This window comes from Sander lucioperca, chromosome 13, assembly GCF_008315115.2.
Source record: "Sander lucioperca isolate FBNREF2018 chromosome 13, SLUC_FBN_1.2, whole genome shotgun sequence".
Classification (NCBI taxonomy): domain Eukaryota; kingdom Metazoa; phylum Chordata; class Actinopteri; order Perciformes; family Percidae; genus Sander; species Sander lucioperca.
In genome coordinates this window covers 24908117-24931425 of record NC_050185.1, presented here as the reverse complement: position 1 = coordinate 24931425, position 23309 = coordinate 24908117, and the positions used below count along the sequence as shown (strand labels likewise).

General features: G+C 41.8%; 2 protein-coding genes and 1 long non-coding RNA gene across 9 annotated transcripts in view; 2 read left to right on the top strand and 1 right to left on the bottom strand.

The window, feature by feature from the left end:
- The window catches only part of LOC116055009 (E3 ubiquitin/ISG15 ligase TRIM25-like), a 247759-nt gene extending 228003 nt beyond the window's left edge, over positions 1-19756 (top strand). The window contains exons 5-9 of one of the 4 annotated variants that reach the window (XM_035990819.1): positions 9170-9209; positions 16594-16647; positions 16821-16955; positions 17977-18302; positions 19707-19756. In XM_035990819.1, coding sequence (XP_035846712.1) covers positions 9170-9209; positions 16594-16647; positions 16821-16955; positions 17977-18263 — 516 coding nt within the window. In that variant the 3' untranslated portion in view covers positions 18264-18302; positions 19707-19756. Of the gene's footprint in view, positions 1-9167; positions 9210-16593; positions 16648-16820; positions 16956-17976; positions 18303-19706 lie in introns of all 4 variants that reach the window. The other 3 variants (XM_035990820.1, XM_035990821.1, XM_035990822.1) reach the window with 3 other exon arrangements.
- LOC116062750 (complement C1q-like protein 4) overlaps positions 1-23309 on the bottom strand; it is a 222943-nt gene that overhangs the window by 192629 nt on the left and 7005 nt on the right. The window lies entirely within an intron of this gene.
- The window catches only part of LOC116055003, a 4496-nt gene continuing 2057 nt past the window's right edge, over positions 20871-23309 (top strand). Inside the window, exon 1 of the long non-coding RNA XR_004106200.1 lies at positions 20871-21032. This is a non-coding gene — a long non-coding RNA (uncharacterized LOC116055003). The remainder of the gene's footprint in view (positions 21033-23309) is intronic.

Genomic DNA, 23309 nt, shown 5'->3' with positions numbered 1-23309 from the left:
GAGAAGTGAAACTAGTTTAATCTCTGATCTAAAAACAGCATGTACAGTGGGAGGAGTTATCAAGTTTAGCTACATTCCTGGAGGAGGAGCAGTTTGAGAGAGATACTGGGTGTGTTGCAATGTCAATACTACATACACACACATACACACACACACACAGACACACACACACACACACACACACACACACACACACACTTCTGTACCCAGCTCACACACACACACACACACACACACACACACACACCTGTACGCGGTGCTCTGTACCCAGCTCACACACACACACACACACACACCGAGACGCACACAGACACACACACACACACACACACACACACACACACACACTAAGGCATGGATACCCAACCCGAGCCCGACGGGTCCCGTTGGGTCCCGACGGTTCGGACAGATATTTAGAAATTATGGTGAGGTTCGGGTCGGGCTCGGTCACATCAGCGCGATAAGGCATTTGTTGTAAAATGGTGCTGTGGCTCCTTTAAGAGAGCTCAGTGTGAGAGATGAGATAGATGAGAGATGTGCATGCGTCAAGGCTGAGCATGTTGGAAGAACGCCAATCTCAGACAAAACGTGAAAATACTGGTAATTACAGATCTTAAAGATCTTTCTGATTTATAATGACGGTCAGTCAAGTATAAAGGTTGACTTGATCGGGTGAGAGAGCTGTGATATGTCTAAGAAGAAAACAAGGTCGCAAACAAAGCTAAGTGGACTCGGCCTCGCTGAACAGGTGCCTGAGATTGATCTGGCAGCAGGAAAGGATATGAACATGCTGTCAGAGCTGATTCGAACCATAATAAGGGAAGAAATCAATGCGGCGGTTGATAAACTTCAACCGCAACTTGATGTCATTAAAAAAGACATGGCCGAGTGTTGTTGCTATGGAGGAAACGCTTGACCACATGGAGATCAGGGTTACGGCGCTGGAGGTTGCAAACGAAAGTTTGCGTAAAGAGAACTCGGACTTGAAAGAGAAAGCTGATCGTTTGGAGAATCACAGTCAGAAATATAACATTCGTATTCTCGGCTTAGTTCGAGATTCAGAAAAGGGGAATCCAACACGTTTTGTGTCCGCTTTATTTACTGATCTGTTCAAGGATAAACTCCATCGCGCACCTGAAGTGGAAAATGCTCACCGCGTTGGACCTGTGGCTAAATCTGGTCAGCGTGCAATGATTGCAAGGATGCACAGGTTGGATACGAGAGATGAGATTCTAAGTTTAGCCAAGAAAGAAAAGCTGTTTGAGATTCGTGGAATGAAGCTGCGCATTTTTCCTGACTTCACTGCGGAGACGGCTAAGGCTAGGGCGCGTTTCTGTGATGTGAGAAACAAGTTATGGAGCGCAGGAGTGAAACACGGGATCATTCATCCAGCTATTTTGATTTTGAGTTTTAATGAAGAGACCATTAAGTTTACTGACCATCTAGCTGCAGAGACATTCTACAAGACTGTGGTTGATCCGGAGATGCAAAGTAAGAATGAACACTGATGGTCAAGCACAGGTATTGACTTTGAGCACATAACCTAGTTTATAGACATATTGAAGTCTGCTTTTGAAGTTGTGATTACAGTGTATATGCTCTCAGTTTCTCGGTTGAAATTATATCAGTGTTAGTGAGACTGGTTGGCTTGATTCATGACTTATGATGTATGACTTCATGACTTCAGAAGTTATGTGTAAAATAGCAGGTTTGTCTGAGTTGGTGTAACATCTTATTAGTTGTTGTTGACAAATGTTGGCAATATGGGGGTGCATCGGGGTGTATGTGTGTCTTTGTGTGTTGTGTGTCTTCTTTGTCTAATTTGCTTATTTGATAGCTCTTTACTATGTTTAATTAGAAGTTACTACTTGTGAAAAATAAAAAATGGTGATAGATAATATACTCTCAAATAAAGGGTTAAAAATAGCTCATTTGAATATTTGTAGTTTGAGAAATAAGATACAGGATATTACTGGGATTCTGGAAAATAATAATTTGCATATTTTGGCAATATCTGAAACGCATTTAGATGCAACCGTAGAGGATTTCCTTTTGCATGTAAATGGATACCTATTATATAGATGTGACAGAAATATAAATGGAGGAGGAGTAGCTTTTTATGTTCAGGATCAAATACCAGTAAAGACCAGACAGGATCTTGGTTGTATTGGGGTTGAAGCGCTGTGGTTGGAAGTGCAGTTGCCACACTTAAAGCCTATTCTAGTTGGTTGCTGCTATAGGCCTCCCAATGCACCAACAGTCTGTTTAGATCTAATCTGTTACATGTTGGATATAGTCTGTGATTTAGATATGGAGATTTATTTTTTAGGTGACCTAAATATTGATTGGAGATTAAATAATTGCTCAACTCAAGTTGCAATCCATAGCCGATATTTGCAATTTGTCACAAGTGGTCACAAAGCCAACAAGAACTTTTTATAATGCTGATGGGACAAAAACGGAATCATGTATAGATTTACTTTTTACTAATGCTACAGATTTGTGTTCAAAAGCATTTTCAATTTGTGTTGGCTTCAGTGATCATAATTTAATTGCAATTAACAGAAAAACCAAAATCCTCAAACCAGGTCAGAAGATAATGATCAACGGATTTTTAAAAATTTCAATGGCTAGTTATTGTGCTGATATTAGAAATATTGACTGGCATAATCCTAAAGGCTTTTTATCCTATGCCTATAACAAACTCATGAGCCTGGCAGAAAACAAAACCCTTAATGTCAAAGTTAAGTGGGAAATGGACATTGACTGTGCTTTTGAGGACTTTGAATGGGAGGAGATTTGTAAGAGCTCTCAATCATTCTCCTACAACAGTAGACACAAACTCTTACAGTTTAATCTTATTCACAGGGTTTATCTGACACCTCAGCGCCTTCATAGGATGAATAGTAGTTACTCGGAATACTGTCCCAGATGTAAGACTGAAGCAGGTACTCTTCTACATATGTTCTGGACATGTAGAAATCTGGAGCAGTACTGGAGATCCATCTTGGACATAGTTAAAACAATTGTGGGGGTGGAAATCCCAACCAACCCACGACTGACACTACTGGGGGATTTGTCAGTTTTACCAATCAATGCGAGAGGCAATACTCGCTTCATCAGACTAGCCCTGATCGCAGCTAATAAATGTATAGCCATTCACTGGAAAAATGAGGAACCCCCTGGGGTTTCTTTGTGGCTTAAAGAGCTCTCATCATACTTAACGTCAGAGAAGATCATGTTTAATCTTAAGAAAAAGCCGTCACTCTTCGATAAATGTTGGGGAGGATTTGTAACCTTTCTACGTAATGGAATATCTCCTAATTGTGATGCCCAGGGTTAAACTTGAAAACTGTGCTGTAGTGTCCTTTTAGGGAGTTGCTGGCACTAGTGGGTGTTTGGGGCTTTCGTGTGGCTCTATATTCCACCTAAAGTGCGAGCAAACTGCTGGAAGGTTGAGTGTAACACAATGCTATATAAGACAATGATAGAGTTTCATCCAAGCCTGCTCCTGTTAGTACGTCTATCTCTTGTAACTATAAACTTCAGTGCTTTTTATCTTTTCTTTTTATTTATTTTTATTTTTATTTTTATTTTTATTTTTATTTTTATTTTTATTTTTATTTTTATTTTTATTTTTATTTTTTTACACGTGGTACTCGTGTCACAACTGTGAATGCGCAACCCCGACGCGCAAGGAGGTGCGAAGGCCCATCTAACGCTGCTTGCAGCTTTAATTTATTTTATATTTGACCTTTATAAATCAATGGTGTCCTGGCCAAGAGTTACACGTTGATAACATACATACAATAAAATGAAAATGGTACAGAGTAAACACTAAAAACATATCCACCTTAATGAAATCCAAGGTGCAGTGGTGACTGTTTAAATGGGTTAGCAGGATCTTTCCACAGATACTGAGACACACCTACTGCACTGGGAAATATGAGCTGGAGGCTTTAGATGCTCCAATGATCACACCATTTCTGTAGAACAAATATTTGAATAGAGTCCAGTTTTATTTGGTAGCTGCTGAAACATGTCTTGCACAAATGATATAACAGTGTCACACACACACACACACACACACACACACACACACACACACACAGACACGCACACACGCACACAGGCACACACGCACACACACACACACACACACACACACACAGACACGCACACACGCACACACACACACGCACACACACACACACACACACACACACACACACACACACCATGTTATCTCTGGTCCCTAACTGGGAATTTAAAAACTGAACGCACGTGTGTGTGTGTGTGTGTGTGTGTGTGTGTGTGTGTGTATGTCTGTGTGTGTGTGTGTGTGTGTGTGTGTGTGTGTGTGTGTGTGTGTGTGTGTGTGTGCGTGTGTGTCTGTGTGTGTAATACTTGTGAGATGTAATATTATACTGAGGAAACAAAGAGCAGACAGTGTTTCTACACACACAACTTCCCATCCGGGTCCTGAGAGGACAGCGGTTGACTCATGTTGGAGACTAAAGTACATGTGTTGAACTGTAAAATGGATTTAGCAGCATGTGTGTGAAGAACTTCAAACTTTAGGGTGTTTTGTTGCAGATGTTCCCATGAACTTCACTCCATTTTAGTTTGAATAAGTTGTCTTTGTGTCTTTGTTACTGCAGCACATGATACAGCACGTTTCAGAGGAAGTGGAACCTGAGTTTTCAGCTCGTTATTATATTATAATGCAGAGAGCCTGCAGCTGCAGAGAGAGAGTTGTTGAAGACCGCTTATCAGCTTATAATTCTTATTTGTACAAAAGTTCAAATACAAAGGTACACACAGATGCATAATGGGAGTGTGTGTGTAAGTGTGTTTTGCTTGTAAATATCTCGTCTTACCTTTTCATTACGCACATCTGTCCTGTAGCTCTTTCGCACACACACACACACACACACACACACACACACACACACATAGAAATGTTTCACTGGTGTTTTCATTGATATATCGTTTTCTTATTAACTTTGTTTGGACACTTTTGTGCACAGAGATAGTGCCGTTAAAGAAAACACAGGAATGATCAGAGAGAGCAGCATCAGTCACCACAACCTTGGAAATGTTCAGACCCTTCGAGATAAACAAGTCCAGAGTGTGCCCCTTATTGTGTGTGGGCTCTGTCACATGCTCCATAGTTCTCAAAAATACAACACAGTTCTTTGGTCCCTCTGTCCTGGTGGTTGTCAACATGAATGTTGAAATCATCAGCAATAACTACACAGTCAAAGTTAATACAGATTATAGACAGCAGTTCAGTAAAGTTGTCAAAGAAGGATGCACAGTATTTAGGTTGGCTGTAGATATTCAGAAATATAGCTCGAGAGGAGGACCTTAGCTGAAGAGCCACATATTCAAAAGAAGCAAAGTTTCCATAAGATATTTGAGTACATTGGAACGAGTCATTAAACAAAATGGCGACTCCACCTCCTCTCTTATTCACTCTATTCTCACTCATAAAACTGAAGTTAGGGGGAGCTGACTCAATGAGAACAGCATCACTGTTATTATGGTCTAACCAGGTTTCAGTTAAAAACAGAAAATCAAGATTGTGTTTAATAATAAAATTGATTGATTGATTATAAATAATTTCCCTGCCAAAGACCTGACGTTTAGTAAGGCTAGTGTTAGTGTGTTTTCATTTTTTGGGACAGGCTGTGGCTGATGAGGAATGGATGCTAAATTTGCTAAGTTTGCAGTTAAATGCTTCTTTTTCTTACTTAGCGGATTCACCATTCTTTTTCTATTACCTATCACAACATAGATTGAAGAAGAATTGAATACACAGGGCCCAGGCTTGTCCTGGAAAGAGTCATGAGTGCCACTAGGCGTGCAGCCTGGACCCAGCACATATCAGTTAAAGCTTGTTGCATTTTGTACACAAGCATACTTATCAGTCTGGGGAGAAGGAGTTAGCTGCAGTCCTTGAGGGGGCAGAGGTGCCTGGCGTTTTACTGTCAGTGGTTGAGTCAAAACGGGTTCAGTTTGATGCTGGGGGAGAATGATGGGAGAAGGAAGAGGGGCAAACTTGATTCCAGCATCTACCAGCTGCTCCATCCGGTCAGTGAACCCCAACATGTGGCAGGGGGCAACAGGGGAAAGGGTGAGTGGGGAGAGCGATGGATCCCCAAAGGCGTCGGGGTTGGTAAGGGGTTTGAGGAGTGAAAAGGTGGGGGTTGAGATTTCTCGTCTCCGCTCTGTGGTCTCCCATGGTCAAATCTTTGCTCAGGTGGGGGCTGTGGTGGATCACTGCCGCACTTTGTTATGTCTTCCTCTTGTTTTGCGTCATCTTGTCTCTTGTCCTTAACTGAGGGATGAAGGCTAGAGGTGAACAGCTTTACTCCTGGCTTGTTAAGGAAAAGTCCATCTGCTTTAAAAAGATGTCTGCCGTCCCAGAACATGTTAAAATTGTTAAAGAACTGCAGAGAAGCACGCTATCCGGGATTCTTTGGGCCAGGTCAGACACCATGTCTTTGGGAAAACAGAGTATTTTGGTGTTTTTACTGCTTTTTATGTCTTTTACAGCTGAGTCACCCACAATCAGAGTTTGAGGCCCAGTCGTTAGCTTTCCCTGTAGCTTTTTACTTTTTAGATTGCTCTCAGTCCTTACCCCGCTGTGTGACCATGAGACACAATCCAGGTCATCAGATGGATGTCCAGGGTCCAGAGGAGCAAGTTATCCACTTGCACACTCCATTGTTGGGGAGGCATTTTGTTGCTAATTTTCCATTTTGCAGCTGTCCACGGCTGTGTTCTACTGAGTACAGGGGTTGAAGAGGCACTCTGCCTGGATGATAATGCAGCCCAGCCGTTCATATCACAAATACCAGGGCGCTGTGCCCTGCCTGTTAGTCGTCTCCCAGGAAGTATTATTCTTAGGCTTTGCACCAAAAGAGTTCTAGGGAGGACTACCCTTGTTGATTTATTACCCGTTCCACAGCCCTCCTGTTTCTTTGCAGTCTTGTTGGTGCTAATTGGCAGTGGGTTAGCATGCTTTTGTCCATTGTTTTGGGGCCATGGTAAAGTGTCATTCCCACATGATCTGTTCACTTCCATGTTTACTTCTAACCGTTGAATTTTGGTTTCCAGAACTACAATCTACTGAAGCAGTTTGTAGTAGTCATCCACGGAGAAGGGAGGCATCTTGCTGCTAATTAGCTTTAGCTACAGTCACTGTAGGACAGATACGCCACGCTCACGCAGAAAAATGTTGAAAAATGGCAATAGCCTACTATGTCTACAAAAAATGTATAGTCCAGTGATTTATAAGTATCCAAGAGCCGCTGCTCATAGTTTTTCTCAGAGGAAAAGCAAGATTATCAGCAGAAATATGCAAGCAGAGGCAAGAGCAATCAGCAAAGCGTCTACACTGTAAGAAGCAGGCAGTGGTAGAGCAATAAAATAGTCAACTTTTCGTAAAATTAAGCTATTTAAAACAAACGTTTGCTTGCAATCCTTTAGCGACCGAAGCCGCGGTGGTAACACAAGGTGAAGATGTGTGCTCAGAGTATTTATTTCCCCAGTCACCGGATGTGGCGTTCAAAGTCTGCTGACCAATGGGGATTCAGAGTGGTCTTGAAGGTGTGTGAAATACATGGCAGTAGTTCATAGACTTCTGACTATTTTGGAGACTTTTTCATATGGGAGTGTGAAATCTCCAGGCTGTCAAAATTACGTGTAGGCCCCGATCTCTTTGTCTGTTGCCATGGTTTTCTTTGTCTCAGAAAGCAGTCAGGCTGTGGAGTTGCCTGTTGGCCGCAGTTGTCTCAGGCACATGTTGACCCCAGGTATCCTTGTTTAAAATCAGTTATTTGTTTAAAATCAAGTTTAACACTGGTTTAAGTGGTCGCAACAATGTTATGTTCAATTTGTCATTAAATGTCCAAATTTCTGGGTTCCCATTCAGAAACTAAATATGTGTCTATGGCATAGACTGTATAAAACAGCTCTATGGTCGGAAATGTCAACTCTGAAAGATATAACGTTATTTGCTCTATGAAAAACATTGACAAAGATGAAAACTAAGTACATTTAGTTAGTTTTGTAAACAGACATTACAGTTTTAGTTAGTTATCGATTTTTTTGTAATGCCTCGTTTTTATCTTTATTTCAGTTAACGACAATGTTTTTTCCCTCCTAGTTTTCGTTATTTTGTTTAGTTTTCGTTAACGATTATAACCTTGGTCAAAATACAAACACATGGGATGATAAGGCCAAGTTTAAAGGTACCCTTTAACAATGTAATCATAGATCATCAATGTGTTTATATTCTCTAGGAAATGTTCTGTGATACGGGGAAGAAGTGGTTACACCCTTGTTAATCAAACTGACATTGACACATCATGTGTGACAATGTAAATTAACAATTCAACATCTGTGACGTCCTTTTTGCTGTTGTTTTTCTAAATGACTTCTATATAAAGCTCACACAAGTTTACAGATGGCACAGTTCAACAGTAAGCTGCCAGTGTGAGAATGAAGATCTCTGTGAGTTTTACGCTGTTGCTGCTGCTCGGCTCCGTCCCCGAGAGTGAAAGTGCTGAATGCCAGCGGGCTTTTCCCGAAGACATCTACGCTGCGCTGAGAGAGACGATCGCCTCGTTGGTTCAACTGAAAGCGGACATGGCGCTGTTACAGACTCAAGGTACAGTAATGAACTGTTTACATCGTGTCATAGCAGTTCAGAAATATACAAAAGGAGAGAAATAAGTATTTTTCTGTGTAGTGGAGCAAAGTAGGGCTGAAACTACCGATTATTTTCATTGTGGATTATGTTTTAGATGAATGGATTATTTGTTGGGACTGTAAAATGTTGATCAGTGTTTCCCAAAAAGCCCAAGATGACGTCCTCAAATGTCTTGTTTTGTCCACAACTCAAATATATTCAGTTTCCTGTCACAGGGGAGAGAAGAAACTAGAAAATATTCACATTTGACAAGCTGATTTCACACAAGCTTCAGTTTGTTCATAAAAAATTATTCAAACCGATGCATCGATTAGCAAAATAGTTGGAGATTAATTTAAAAGTTGACAAGTGATTCATGCAGCTCCAAAACAATGTCCAAAGAAACTGAAGGTGCAGTAAAATGAAGCTGACAAAGAAACTCTCTCTGATTTTGCAGGTCAAGCTCAGCTGAAGACTGAAGTGGACAAGCTGAAGCAACAACAGCTAGGTATTGTTCTCTGATCGTTGTTCTTGCTGCCGGCTGCTTCTGCTGCTGAGAGATTTACAGAGAAACATTTCATTTTTACTGAATAAAATTATGGTGCCAAACACTTCCAACTTCTTGTGAATTTAGAAGAAATCTACACACACAAATAGACAAAGTTTAATAAAATAAATGTTTTCTTTCCACGCATCTAACCCTAACCCTGAATGAACGGTGGCACTGAAGGACAAATCACAACATTTTGTTTTTTCCTTAACGGCCTCCATAGAAAGACAACATTTTAGGGAAGATAAAGAATACAAAAACTATTAACCGAAAAATGTTTCTGTCTGTAGTGTCTCCTCTTAATTTCAATGTTTACGACCCCTGCTGCTTTCAGCTTCTGTAACGATGAAATGCATTTAACTGTCTAGCTCCATTAGATATCATTTTAATAAGGGCCCGAGCGCCGACAGCGGCGAAGACATCAGGCCTGGTGAAAATTATTTATAAGGTGGACATGACGTTGTTGCAAAGAGAGACTCAACAGTACAGTAGTGAAGTCGTCTCTAGAAATCACTGTTGTTTTAGACCGTGTCATAGCATAACCTGGTCTCACAGAATTCCGTGAAATGAACACGGCCCCTTAACTCAAAATCTGTGACAGTTTCACGGAATCGATGAAAATTCCGTGACGGGCCACGGATCCGATGCCTATGTAAGTCAACGACAGGCATCATCCGTGGTCTACGCACGGATTCCATGATCACAGCACATTTCTTTCTGCCAGTCGGGCTGCGGCAGAGAAGCTGTATAGCTTTGCTATTATTGGTATTTTTAGCCCAATAACCGCTGTTTTAATCAACATTTATTCACCAGATCTTATTATGGTTTATTTCTATTTCTTTTAATGTTATTATTTTGGTCTATTTCGGCCAGGGAAGCTGGATTGCTTGTTTGTTTATTTATATTTTTTAAACTATAACGCTAGATTTAGCAACATTTATTTAGATGTTATCATAGTATACATTTCTTTATTTTAATAATATTATTTCGGTCTTATTACCGGTGAAATATTACAGCATGCTGTAATACAGAACATTACGACATGATCCGAGCTACTGACACGCATTCAAAGCCGATATCCCACAATGCAATGCGGGCATTCATTCACAGAATCGGGCAGCGATCAGCAGGTCTTTAACGACAGTATCGCTTCAATATACATATATACAGTCAGTGGTTTAGTCACCAGCAACAACACGTTGCTCAGCTTTGTTCCAGTAAGTTATGCTGGAGTGTCAGTAGCTCGTGTTGTGTGTGCATGTGGAGTGTGAGAGAAAGAGACACACATATTAAAACACACACACACACACACACACACACACACACACACACACACAACCACACTTACACACACAGACACTGTCTCTGTCTCTCTCTCTCTCTGTGTCTCTGTGTCTGTCTGTCTGTCTGTCTCTCTCTGTGTCTCTGTGTCTGTCTGTCTCTGTCTCTCTCTCTCTCTCTCTGTGTCTCTGTGTCTGTCTGTCTCTCTCTCTCTCTCTCTGTGTCTCTGTGTCTGTCTGTCTCTGTCTCCTCTGTTCTTTCTGACCACAGTGGGAAACCCTACCAAGCCAGGGCCGAGCAACGTGCGTCTCTGCGATGTTTAGTTACATTTTTTGAGAGGTGAAGTCAGGCTGCGCCGTAGGGCCGGTATCTCCACGTGTCTTCGTACATACCCACGGTGTTGATTTCACACAGAACCATGAATTGGAAACAGTCAACAGTTTTTTTTCCGTCATTCTTAAAAAGACAAAAGAACTGTGTATAAAGTGTCTGTACAGGGAAGCAGGCCCAGAGTGAGAAATATGAGGAGACAGGTCATCAAAACCCATTCTCACTCCGAACTCTCTCACACACCTACATACACACACACACACACACACACACACACACACACACACACACACACACACACACACACACACACACAGACACACAAACACACATACACACACACACACACACACAAACATACATACATACACACACACACACACACACGCACATACACACACACAAACACACACAGACACACACACACAGACGCACATACACACACACACAGACACACAGAGGCACACACAGACGCACATACACACACAAACACACACACACACACACACACACACACACGCATTTACACACACACACACACACACACACACACACAGACGCATTTACACACACACACACACAGACACACACACACCCACGGTGTAAAATGTGAGATGGAAAAAGCTTTGCCGAATAATTTGTGACGTAGAGAACATGTAAGTCACATGACTATAGTCCTGGTATCCATCAGATGGGGATATGGGTCCCATCCAGGGCGCCGTACACTCGTGGCACAAGGTGCGTAGTGGAGTTGGACTTCAACAAACCTCGGAGTAGTAACGTTACGAGACAGAGAGCCAGCCGCTAAATGAGTCAAATTAACGTCATGTCATTTTATTTATGCACCAACCTCACACAAACGTTGACATAAAAAGCAAAAATGCCGACAACAGTTTAACATCTTAAAGCGTCTACAGACCACTAGGTGTGCAGAACTACGACATGATACGCTCCACTAAAGGCACATCCAGGACAAACAAAATGACTTGACGTTAAAGCACCGTACATAATACAAGTTTATCGGTGTTTTAAGTCGCCAACGTCTCCTTCCAGCCTGAAAGGCACTAGGGTTAGGCAAGGGTTATGGTGGTTCTGGTTCCGTTCGTGGGTACATTGTACTGTAAACATTTCCATGGCAACAGCGACTTGACCAATCAAAAACTTCGTTGTTACACTTAGGATTGTGGGTAGTGTAGTGTTTCTCCATAAGATTGTGAATAAAAATAACTTTTTGAAAAATAACAAGACAAATCATTGTTATTATTTTATTATTATATACTTTTTTATCAGTAGTGGCCCATAGAGGGCGGTCCTTCTGGCATTTGCCCAAATTCTAGATGGCCAGTCCATCACACCGTATACACAGCGAACCGTTGTCTTACTGACACCAAATGCCACATCCCTGTATTCTGCACAGGTGGCCAACTTCTACAATGCTACCTCTCTCCATTTAGCCAAAGAAGTTAGCATCTAAACTCTTTGATTTCGCTTGACAATTAGACGGAAACATGACTAATGTTATAATCAAACAGGACTCTGTCGCTTTCTTCTGACTTCCTTTACCGCCATGATGCCAGGCAAGGGGCATGGACTATGAGGTGTTCAATATGACATTGAATGTCTGAATTTCTGGGTTTCCAGTCGGAAACTATTTATTTGTCTACGGCATAGACTGTATAAAACAGGTCTGTGGTCGGAAATGTCAAATCTGAAAGATATAACGTTATTTGCTCTATGAAAGACATTGACAAAGACGAAAACTAAGGACATATACCCGATAATATTTTTAGTTAGTTTTGCAAACACATTACAGTTTTAGTTAGTTATCGTTTTTTGTAATGCCTCGTTTTTATTTTTATTTCAGTTAACAACATTGGGCCTCATTCACCAACCGTTCTTACGAAGAAATGTGTTCGTAAACCCCACTTACGCACTCATTACAAAGATTCTGACATTCACTAATGTTTTCTTATCTTGGATTTATTCTTAGCTAAGAACAAAATCTACGAACACTCTTATTTAATTCTACAGTGTTTACAATGATAGTATTGTACTGTAATGTATTTCTGATCATTTGTTGAAAAACAAAATCAGTATGCAAAGAAAACACTAACACTGCAATTTACATCAGCAATTAAACCAACAGGTTCTCACACTCATCTCGTAAAATACGGACGCTTGGTCAGGTGCCTTTGTCGTTCTTATTGACGCTAAAAGTCTCCTTCAGCGCTATAAGTAAACGTGCTTGGTCGGGACTATTGCCGTCCCTTTAGCGCTATAAGTAAACACGCTTGGTCGGGACTATTGCCGTCCCTTTAGCGCTATAAGTAAACGCGCTTGGTCGGGACTATTGCCGTCCCTTTAGCGCTATAAGTAAACGCGTTTGGTCGGGACTATTGCCGTCCCTTTAGCGCTATAAGTAAACGCGCTTGGTCGGGACTATTGCCGTCCCTTTTGACGTAGTTATGTTAAGGAAAAGGTCGTGGGTGGGCTTACGGTTCCATGACACGCGGGTAGAACGGGATGGTTATGTTTAGGAAAGGGTCGTGGGTGGGCGTACGGTTCTGTGACACGCGGGAGGAAAATAAAAAGCAACTATAGCAAGCGTGACAAGCGGGATGCGAACCCCACTCTCCTGGGTGAAAGTCCTGTGTTTGTTTGACCCATCCACCCCCCCAACCAACCTCCATACGTGGAAATTCGCCCTTACATACTACTCGCTAAATCCTATCTAACTGCTGCTCTCCCCAGTGCGTTACACGCTGAAAGACGCCTTTTTCGTCACATCAGACGCTGACAGCCACTGTCCAAACGTCCTTATTTTACGAGTTCGGAATGAGAACGGGTTGATTAAACTGATTAAATCCTGCGTTGTTTGGTGATTGATCGCGCTATTTATAGGGCCAAAATGGAGTGGTTTTTACTTCGTTACATCTATACTTTCTACTCCACTACGTTTCTACAACGTTCCATTACATTTTCTGATCAGTTTTTCCCCCTGCCAAAACGTCTTCCTGACCATCACACGTTTGTCTCACTAGTGAAGTTTGGTTGCCATAGATATGGGAAACCGCCGATCCTCCGTCGGCTTCCAAGCCGGCTCCGGTGCTCCAGAACCCGGGCGCAGCGCCGCTGACCCTCGGCAATACAGCCTCCGCTAAAAGTGAAAATGAAAATGTTTCTTTCTATTATTCCCGTTTTTAAATCATAGTTCCCTCTCCACAGCGTCGTTTACTCCTCCTCCAGACAGCGTAAGACGTGTTCATATCTTATTTATTTGGCTGGACCTCTTCACATCTCCTCCCCATTTCGCTGCTTCACACACTTTATTTGCTTACTTGCATGGTTAAAGAAAATAAAACCGTCTTAAAATACATCCATGAATAAAACCAACCACATTCAGATTCTAACAACGTATTTCCGTTTTATGCTGGTTAGGATAGGAACTTCTTTTAAAAGCCAGGCCTTGTTTGTGGTAGTGGACATCTTCTACTTTTACTAAAGTAAATATGTCTCTGGTTATTTGTACTTTTACTTAAGTACTGAGATTCAGTATTTCCTCCACCACTGTAATGTACAAGTCATCTGCGACTCCGACATTTATCTCTTGAACGCAGTCTCCCGCTTCCCAGTGGTGCACAGGAAATGTTATGTCCTTATATGGGAATTTGCGGGGCATTTTCTTATGCTAATTAAGAACAACTGGCACACGCTTTCAATTACGAAGACATGGGATTCAACAATCCTAAGAACACAGGTGCGAACAATTCTGCTGTTTAAGAGCACGTCATGAATCCGACGTAGACTTTTCTTAGGGACTTTCTTAAGATCATATTTAAGAGAAAATTTAGGAGGATATTGGTGAATGAGGCCCAATGTTTTTTCCCTCCTACTTTTCGTTATTTTGTTCTTTTCGTTAACAATTATAACCTTGGTCAACATACAACACATGGGAAGATAAGGCCAAGTTTAAAGGTACCCTTTAACAATGTAATCATAGATCATCAATGTGTTTATCTTCTCTGGGAAATGTTCTGTGATACGGGGAAGAAGTGGTTACACCCTCGATGTTGGCACACCAAGTGAAATGTGATAGATTTGTGTTTTAGGGAATGAGGAAATAAGAACAATTCAAAATCTTTGACCTCCTTTTTGCTGTTGTTTTTGCCGTAGACTTCTATATAAAGCCCAAACAGGATTACAGACGGCACAGTTCAACAGTAAGCTGCCAGTGTGAGAATGAAGATCTCTGTGAGTATTACGCTGTTGCTGCTGCTCGGCTCCGTCCCCGAGAGTGAAAGTGCTGAATGCCAGCGGGCTTTTCCCGAAGACATCTACGCTGTGCTGAGAGAGACGACCGCCTCGTTGGTTCAACTGAAGGCAGACATGGCGCTGTTACAGACTCAAGGTACAGTAATGAACTGTTTACATCGTGTCATAGCAGTTCAGAAATATCCAAAAGGAGATAAATACGTATTTTTCTGTGTAGTGGAGCAAAGTAGAGCTGAAACTACCGATTATTTTCATTGTGGATTAATGTGTGATTATGTTCTAGATGAATGGATGAGTTGTTTGGTCTCTAAATTGTTATCCAGTGTTGCCCAAAGCCCAAGATGACGTCCTCAAATGTCTTGTTTTGTCCACAACTCAAAGATATTTCTTTTCATTCAGAGGAGAGAATACACATATTTATATATATATATATATATATATATATATATATATATATATATTCACATTTAACAAGCTGACATTACACAAGATTCACTTTTTTCATAAAGAATTACTCAAATTGATTCATTGATTATCAAAATAGTTTGAGTTTTATTTAATAGTTGACAACTGATTCATGCAGCTCTAAAACAATGTCCAAAGAAACTGAAGGTGCAGTAAAATGAAGTGAACAAAGAAACTCTCTCTGATTTTGCAGGTCAAGCTCAGCTGAAGACTGAAGTGGACAAGCTGAATAAACAACAGCTAGGTATTGTTCTCTGATCATTGTTCTTGCTGCCGGCTGCTTCTGCTGCTGAGACATTTACAGCAAGATATTTCATTTTTACTAAATAAAATCATGTTGGCCAAACGCTTCCAACTTCTGGTAAATTTAGAAGAAATCTACACACACAAATAGACAAAGTTTAATAAGATAAATGTTATCTTTCCACACATCTAACCCTAACCCTGAATGAATGGTGGCACTGAAGGACAAATCACAACATTTCACAAATGTGTTTTGTAAAATGTTGTTTTGTCCTTAAGGAAGACATTTTAGGGAAGATAAAGAGTAGAAAAACTATAAACTGAAAAATGTTTCTGTCTGTAGTGTCTCCTCTTAATTTAAATGTTTGCAACTCCTGCTGTTTTCAGCTTCTGTAACAGTGAAATGCTTTTAACTGTCTAGCTCCATTAGAGATCATTTTAATAGGGGCCCAAGCGCCGACAGCGGTGAAGACATCAGGCCTGGTGAAAAATTTCATAAGGTGGACATGACGTTGCAAAGAGAGACTCAACGTACATTAGTGAAGCCATCTCTAAAAACCACTGTTTTAGACCGTGTCATAGCAGAAATATATTCAAATGTTCAAACTGATTAATCGATTATCAGAATAGTTGGAGATTTATTTAATAGTTGATGAGTAATACACTAATCTTTGCAAGTCTGGGAAAATGTCCAAAGAAACTCAAGCTGCAGTGAGAAGAAGCTGACAAAGTTTTGTCTCTGATTTTGCAGAACAAGCAGCACAGCTGAAGACTGAAGTGGACAAGCAGAAGCAAGACCTGAAAGGTATCGTATCATTCCAACACATTCTCATGAATGGGTCCATATGATGAAAATGTATGCACAGCAATACGTACGATATCTTACGATACTAGGCTGGTAACGTGACGCCGGCTACGGTTCTCTCTCTCTCTCTCTCTCTCTCTTTCTCTCTCTCTCTCTCTCTCTCTCTCTCTCAGTCCGACAGGTTGCATTCTCAGCCTCTCTGGTGGCTGGAAGCCAAGCAGTGACTATTGGACCCTTTCCCTCAGACACTCTTCTGATCTACAAACACGTCCCCACCAACATTGGAAATGCCTACAACTCAAACACAGGTAGCTCTGATATTCTAACAATACATTTTAGGGATGCACCGATATGAACATTTTGGCAGAATAAATATATTTAGCGATGCCAATATTTATCTTTATAAAACAAGTTTTTATGACTCATATTTTCTGTGTACTGAAAAAACATGTAAAGACTGTATTTGTGAAAGTAATGTATTTCTTTTTAGCAAAACATTTGAAAAAGCCAATAAATTATAGATTATTATTCTAAGTGTCTGACAACATTATGAAAGGATCCCTACAGAGATAGACCTTTTAGTTAAAGAGGAAGATCCTTTTAGTTTAACATGAAACAGCCCCGAAATCCCCATCATCAAACTACACCAGACTCCATGTAAATAATCACTACTTTTATCATCGTAAAACACACTTCATTCAAAGTGGACAGAAACTAAATAAAACTACCAAAAGCCATCTTGGTTCATCTTTCCACTGTTCCAACAATCACCACTCTGGTTTGGTTGAAATAAACCCTTAATTCACCCATTTACATGTGGAAATATGCTGGCTCTATACACACTAAAAGTACTGATTATTTACATGGAGTCTGGTGGAAATATGCTGGCTCTATACACGCTAAAAGTCCTGATTATTTACATGGAGTCTGGTGGAAATATGCTGGCTCTATACAGGCTAAAAGTCCTGATTATTTACATGGAGTCTGGTGGGTTTGGTGATGGTGATTTCGGGGCTGTTTCATGTTAAACTAAAAGGATCTTCCTCTTTAACTAAAAGGTCTATCTCTGTAGGGATCCTTTCCATAATGTTGTCAGACACTTAGAATAATAATCTGAGTCTGTCAGCGGTAAAAACAGAACTTTTAGTGACTCTAACTGCTGCTGAACATTAGTCCTGTAGGGTTACATTACAGCTTGGTTCTTGTTTAATACTGGACCAGTTTCAGAGATGTGATATATTGTGCATCCCTAATATATTTCACTTGTGTGTTGCTGTTCAAACTTTTTTTTCATTTTCCATTTAATGTGACAAAACAAATGTCCAACAGGTGTGTTCACTGCCCCGGTGAGAGGAGCGTACCACTTTGAGTGGTGGGTCGCTGCACATGGGGACAACGGCGCCCACGCTTCAGCTGCTGTGTTGGTCAAGAATTCAGAGAATGTTTTCATGGCATATGAGCGACAGACTCAACATTTTGGGACTTCTTCTAATGGTGTCACACTGTTGCTGGAGGTGGGAGATGTCGTGTTTGTGCGTCTGGTGGCTGACACTTTGGCGTATGACAACGCAAATCACCACACCACCTTCAGTGGGTTTCTGCTGTTCCCCATGTAAGACAGAAAAAGCAGCTCTGAGATAGTCACGCAGGCTTTTGTTGTCTTACAGTTTTTCTTGATTGCTTTGACACAGCAGTCAACTCAAACTCCACATTTTTCAAAAGAGTTAACACACAGGCCAAAACAGTGGTACTCATGGTCAAAATTACACATTTTGTTTGCAAAAGGCTCTAACTGTGCCAAAACATTTAAAATATGCAACAAAAGAAATTTTTGCCTTTAAATGACACAACTTGCAAACAAGTGTATGAGCTCTTCAACCATTACACAAAATACTAAATACAGCACTCAGTGGGAATCAGTGCACCATTTTAAAAAAACATCGTACAAACATAAAAACAATGAGAGTTCAGTCAAGTGAAAGCTTGTCTGAATAGGAGTGTCTTCAGCTGTTTTGTTAAAGAAACAATAGAATCGATGTAGCCTATTACTGTACGTAACTTCATGCCAGACACATTTGTTGTCAAATTTGCCTTCTTGCAAAGAATTGGATCCAGAATCAGAAATGCTTTGATGCAAATTTTATTGATTCCATTGATTTTTATTTTGAAACTGTGGCTGAAAACTGAAATACCGTAAATATTACACAAAATACATGTAAACCGAAATAAAATCTATTAGAGTATGACAAATTAAGAAAATAAAAATAAAATCTATTACAGTAAAGTATAAACATTTACTATTACTGTAGAGTATAAGAAATAGCCACTATTGATACTCAGTCTCTTCTGTCTTAGACCTCTTAGAACAACACAGACGCTGCACCTTTAAGGTCTACAGACTGACTGTTAAAGAACAGCACAGACGCTGCACCTTTAAGGTCTGCAGACTGACTGTTAAAGAACAACACAGACGCTGCACCTTTAAGGTCTGCAGACTGACTGTTAAAGAACAACACAGACGCTGCACCTTTAAGGTCTACAGACTGACTGTTAAAGAACAACACAGACGCTGCACCTTTAAGGTCTGCAGACTGACTGTTAAAGAACAACACAGACGCTGCACCTTTAAGGTCTGCAGACTGACTGTTAAAGAACAACACAGACGCTGCACCTTTAAGGTCTGCAGACTGACTGTTAAAGAACAACACAGACGCTGCACCTTTAAGGTCTACAGACTGATCTATAGGGCCACATGGCCTAAACCTGCAGACTGACTGGTAGTTGAAGATTTGTGTGAAGGAGAGTCCAACAGGTGCTTCAGTGATTTCATACTGATGGAGGTAGTTTCTAATAGTTAGGAACAGATGGTTTCTGGTTGGTTACCATAGCTAAAACAATGGAGTTTGGACTGCTTGAATGACATCCGTGTTAACTGTTCTGCTAAAGGGGGGGAGTTAACCCATCTGCAATAGGTGTCTTCTGAGGCAGAGATGATGAAAACCGAGTGGATCCCAGTTTCTATAAGCAGGTCAAAGCAATCAAGAAAAACTCTAAACAAGTCTTCATAGCACTTTATATATTTAAACTGATTTTCATCTGCATCCAAATAATAAGTAATAATTGTTGAAAGGAAAATAAAGTGATTGATGTTTCTGATTCTCTCTTGTTTCTGTCATTTTAGTTAAAGAATAAACATATATCATTGCAATTATACCTGTGAGTGTTTCGTTATTGTTTTTGTTTCAGCAAATAATCAGAACCCGCTAAAGAACAATAGCCCCCCCCCTTGTGGTTAACAACAAGTACGGCATGGAATATAATTCAGTCTAACATTTTACCTACAGCCTTGACTTCCACACTTCTGCTCTGTCCTTGTTTGTTGTTTGTTTGTTTGTTTGTTTGTTTGTTTGTTTGTTTGTTTGTGTGTGTGTGTGTGTGTGTGTGTGTGTGTGTGTGTGTGTGTGTGTGTGTGTGTGTGTGCGTGTGTGTTAATATGTTACCTGGACGTTGCCCCGTAATTAAAAACAAAAATGTTGTGTAGCTAAAAGTTAAAATACAGAACCTTTTCTATCATGACTTTATTAAATTCTCTGAGTAAAAAGTTAGAAATCACTTTCTGTGGACAATTTCTGTTAAAATAAACAGACATACATTGTTATATATATAAATATATATATTTATATATATATATACATACATACATATACAGTATATATGTATATATATATATATATATATATATATGTATGTATATATATATACATATATATATACATACAATGTTATTACACCTTGCTTCATAGTTGTAGTCATATCCTCATTATCAATACAATCTTTTAACATGTTAAAAAATGGAGTTTCAATCATTTTCCAGAAACACCTATAAAATTCAACAGGAAGACCAACTACAACGCATTTCATAGCATCCTCCCCTCCCCCTTCCCCGCACACGAGCTGCAGATAGGTTTCCCCCCCGCTCTATCGTGCACAGCTCTCCCTTCTGGGGGGAGGGGCTTAGGAGACCATTTTGGGCTTTAGTGGAAAGAGGGGGAGGGACTGAGAAGTTGTCGATGTTCAATTTTTTTGGCTAAGTCCTGGATCTTTGCACTCCTACCTACGGCACGTTTAATAGGAATGAACAATAAACACAGAAACAGAGACAAATATAGCCTATACAAAATAAGGTGCTTAAGAACTTAGTAGCAATGTTAGTATGGAACAACACCACCCATGTGTGTCTCCTCTGCAGACCTACCCTCAGGCCTACACAGGTGGAGGAGACCACTACCCCTTCCCGGCACCATCGGGACCCCCAGGACCCCCAGTACCCCACCTGAATCAGCCCGGGTACCAAGGGTACCAGAGGGAGCAGCCAAAAACCACAGGTAGGTCAGATTACGAATCTGCGGGGTTGTGTTTCAGTCTCAACGGCTCCAAGCGGAGACCTTTGGCAACACCGACACTGACGCCAATGGTTCTCCTCCTGATTGGGTCTTATCGGTCACGACGTCTCTTTCTCTGAGACTCCCTCCTGTTTATGTCCAGTATACCAGAATGTTGATGAGATATGAGGTTTGGGCATTGAAAAAACTCTTAAGTGCTGATGGTGTTGGTTCACTGAGCATCTGATGTGATGTGCACATTTAAAAACAGCATCCAGTGCCGTTCCAAGGCTTTATTGTTGTCAATGCAGGGAAAAGGTTTACACTGGTTGCAGGTGAATAATGGATGATGGATGTATGGATGTATGGGTGATTTTGTCTAAAAAAATACATATATAAAGAAAATGTCACAGATCTAAATATCCTTGAACAATCAATCATAACAAATTAGGTAGGATTCAACTTGACTTACATCAGTTAGGCCTCCTGCACACTGGCTGCGTGGCATGAGCATGTCAGCTGCAAAATAGAATAGGAAAAGATGTTTATATGTCATTTTGATATGAATACATTTAATAAATGACATTTTGATGTTTGAAAGTCTCGAGGTTTTGACATAAATGCAGATATAAATGTCATTTAAAAAAATAATAATAAATAATTATTGATTTTCAAATATTGCACCTGTCAATACAGAAGGGAATATTCTGGAGCCTATTTTGCCGTCAATACTGCCGACGTTGTCTTTTCTGTAATCAGATCAGTATATATTTATGTTTATGTTTATGGGAAACATGCATGTGTACAGACAAGGCTAGCAGCAGCAGCGCCGCGTCAGAGAGAGGGAGGAGTGAGGGAGAAGAGAGGGAGGAGTGAGAGAGGAGAGAGGTAGGAGTGAGGAAGGAGAGAGGGAGGAGTGAGGGAGGAGAGAGGGAGGAGTGAGGGAGGAGTGAGGGAGGAGAGAGGGAGGAGTGAGGGAGGAGAGAGGGAGGAGTGAGGGAGGAGAGAGGGAGGAGTGAGAGAGGAGAGAGGTAGGAGTGAGGAAGGAGAGAGGGAGGAGAGAGGGAGGAGAGAGGGAGGAGAGAGGGAGGAGTGAGGGAGGAGAGAGGGAGGAGTGAGGGAGGAGTGAGGAAGGAGAGAGGGAGGAGTGAGGGAGGAGTGAGGAAGGAGAGAGGGAGGAGTGAGGAAGGAGAGAGGGAGGAGTGAGGGAGGAGAGAGGGAGGAGTGAGGGAGGAGTGAGGGAGGAGAGAGGGAGGAGTGAGAGAGGAGAGAGGGAGGAGTGAGAGAGGAGAGAGGTAGGAGTGAGGAAGGAGAGAGGGAGGAGTGAGGGAGGAGTGAGGGAGGAGAGAGGGAGGAGTGAGGGAGGAGAGAGGGAGGAGTGAGAGAGGAGAGAGGTAGGAGTGAGGAAGGAGAGAGGGAGGAGTGAGGGAGGAGAGAGGGAGGAGTGAGGGAGGAGAGAGGGAGGAGTGAGGGAGGAGTGAGGGAGGAGAGAGGGAGGAGTGAGGGAGGAGAGAGGGAGGAGTGAGGGAGGAGAGAGGGAGGAGTGAGGGAGGAGTGAGGGAGGAGAGAGGGAGGAGTGAGAGAGGAGAGAGGGAGGAGTGAGAGAGGAGAGAGGGAGGAGTGAGGGAGGAGAGAGGGAGGAGTGAGGGAGGAGAGAGGGAGGAGTGAGGGAGGAGAGAGGGAGGAGTGAGGGAGGAGAGAGGGAGGAGTGAGGGAGGAGTGAGGGAGGAGAGAGGGAGGAGTGAGGGAGGAGAGAGGGAGGAGTGAGGGAGGAGAGAGGGAGGAGTGAGGGAGGAGTGAGGGAGGAGAGAGGGAGGAGTGAGAGAGGAGAGAGGGAGGAGTGAGAGAGGAGAGAGGGAGGAGTGAGGGAGGAGAGAGGGAGGAGTGAGGGAGGAGAGAGGGAGGAGTGAGGGAGAGAGTGAGGGAGGAGAGAGGGAGGAGTGAGAGAGGAGAGAGGGAGGAGTGAGAGAGGAGAGAGGTAGGAGTGAGGAAGGAGAGAGGGAGGAGTGAGGGAGGAGTGAGGGAGGAGAGAGGGAGGAGTGAGGAAGGAGAGAGGGAGGAGTGAGGGAGGAGAGAGGGAGGAGTGAGGGAGGAGAGAGGGAGGAGTGAGGGAGGAGAGAGGGAGGAGTGAGGGAGGAGTGAGGGAGGAGAGAGGGAGGAGTGAGAGAGGAGAGAGGGAGGAGTGAGAGAGGAGAGAGGTAGGAGTGAGGAAGGAGAGAGGGAGGAGTGAGGGAGGAGTGAGGGAGGAGAGAGGGAGGAGTGAGGGAGGAGAGAGGGAGG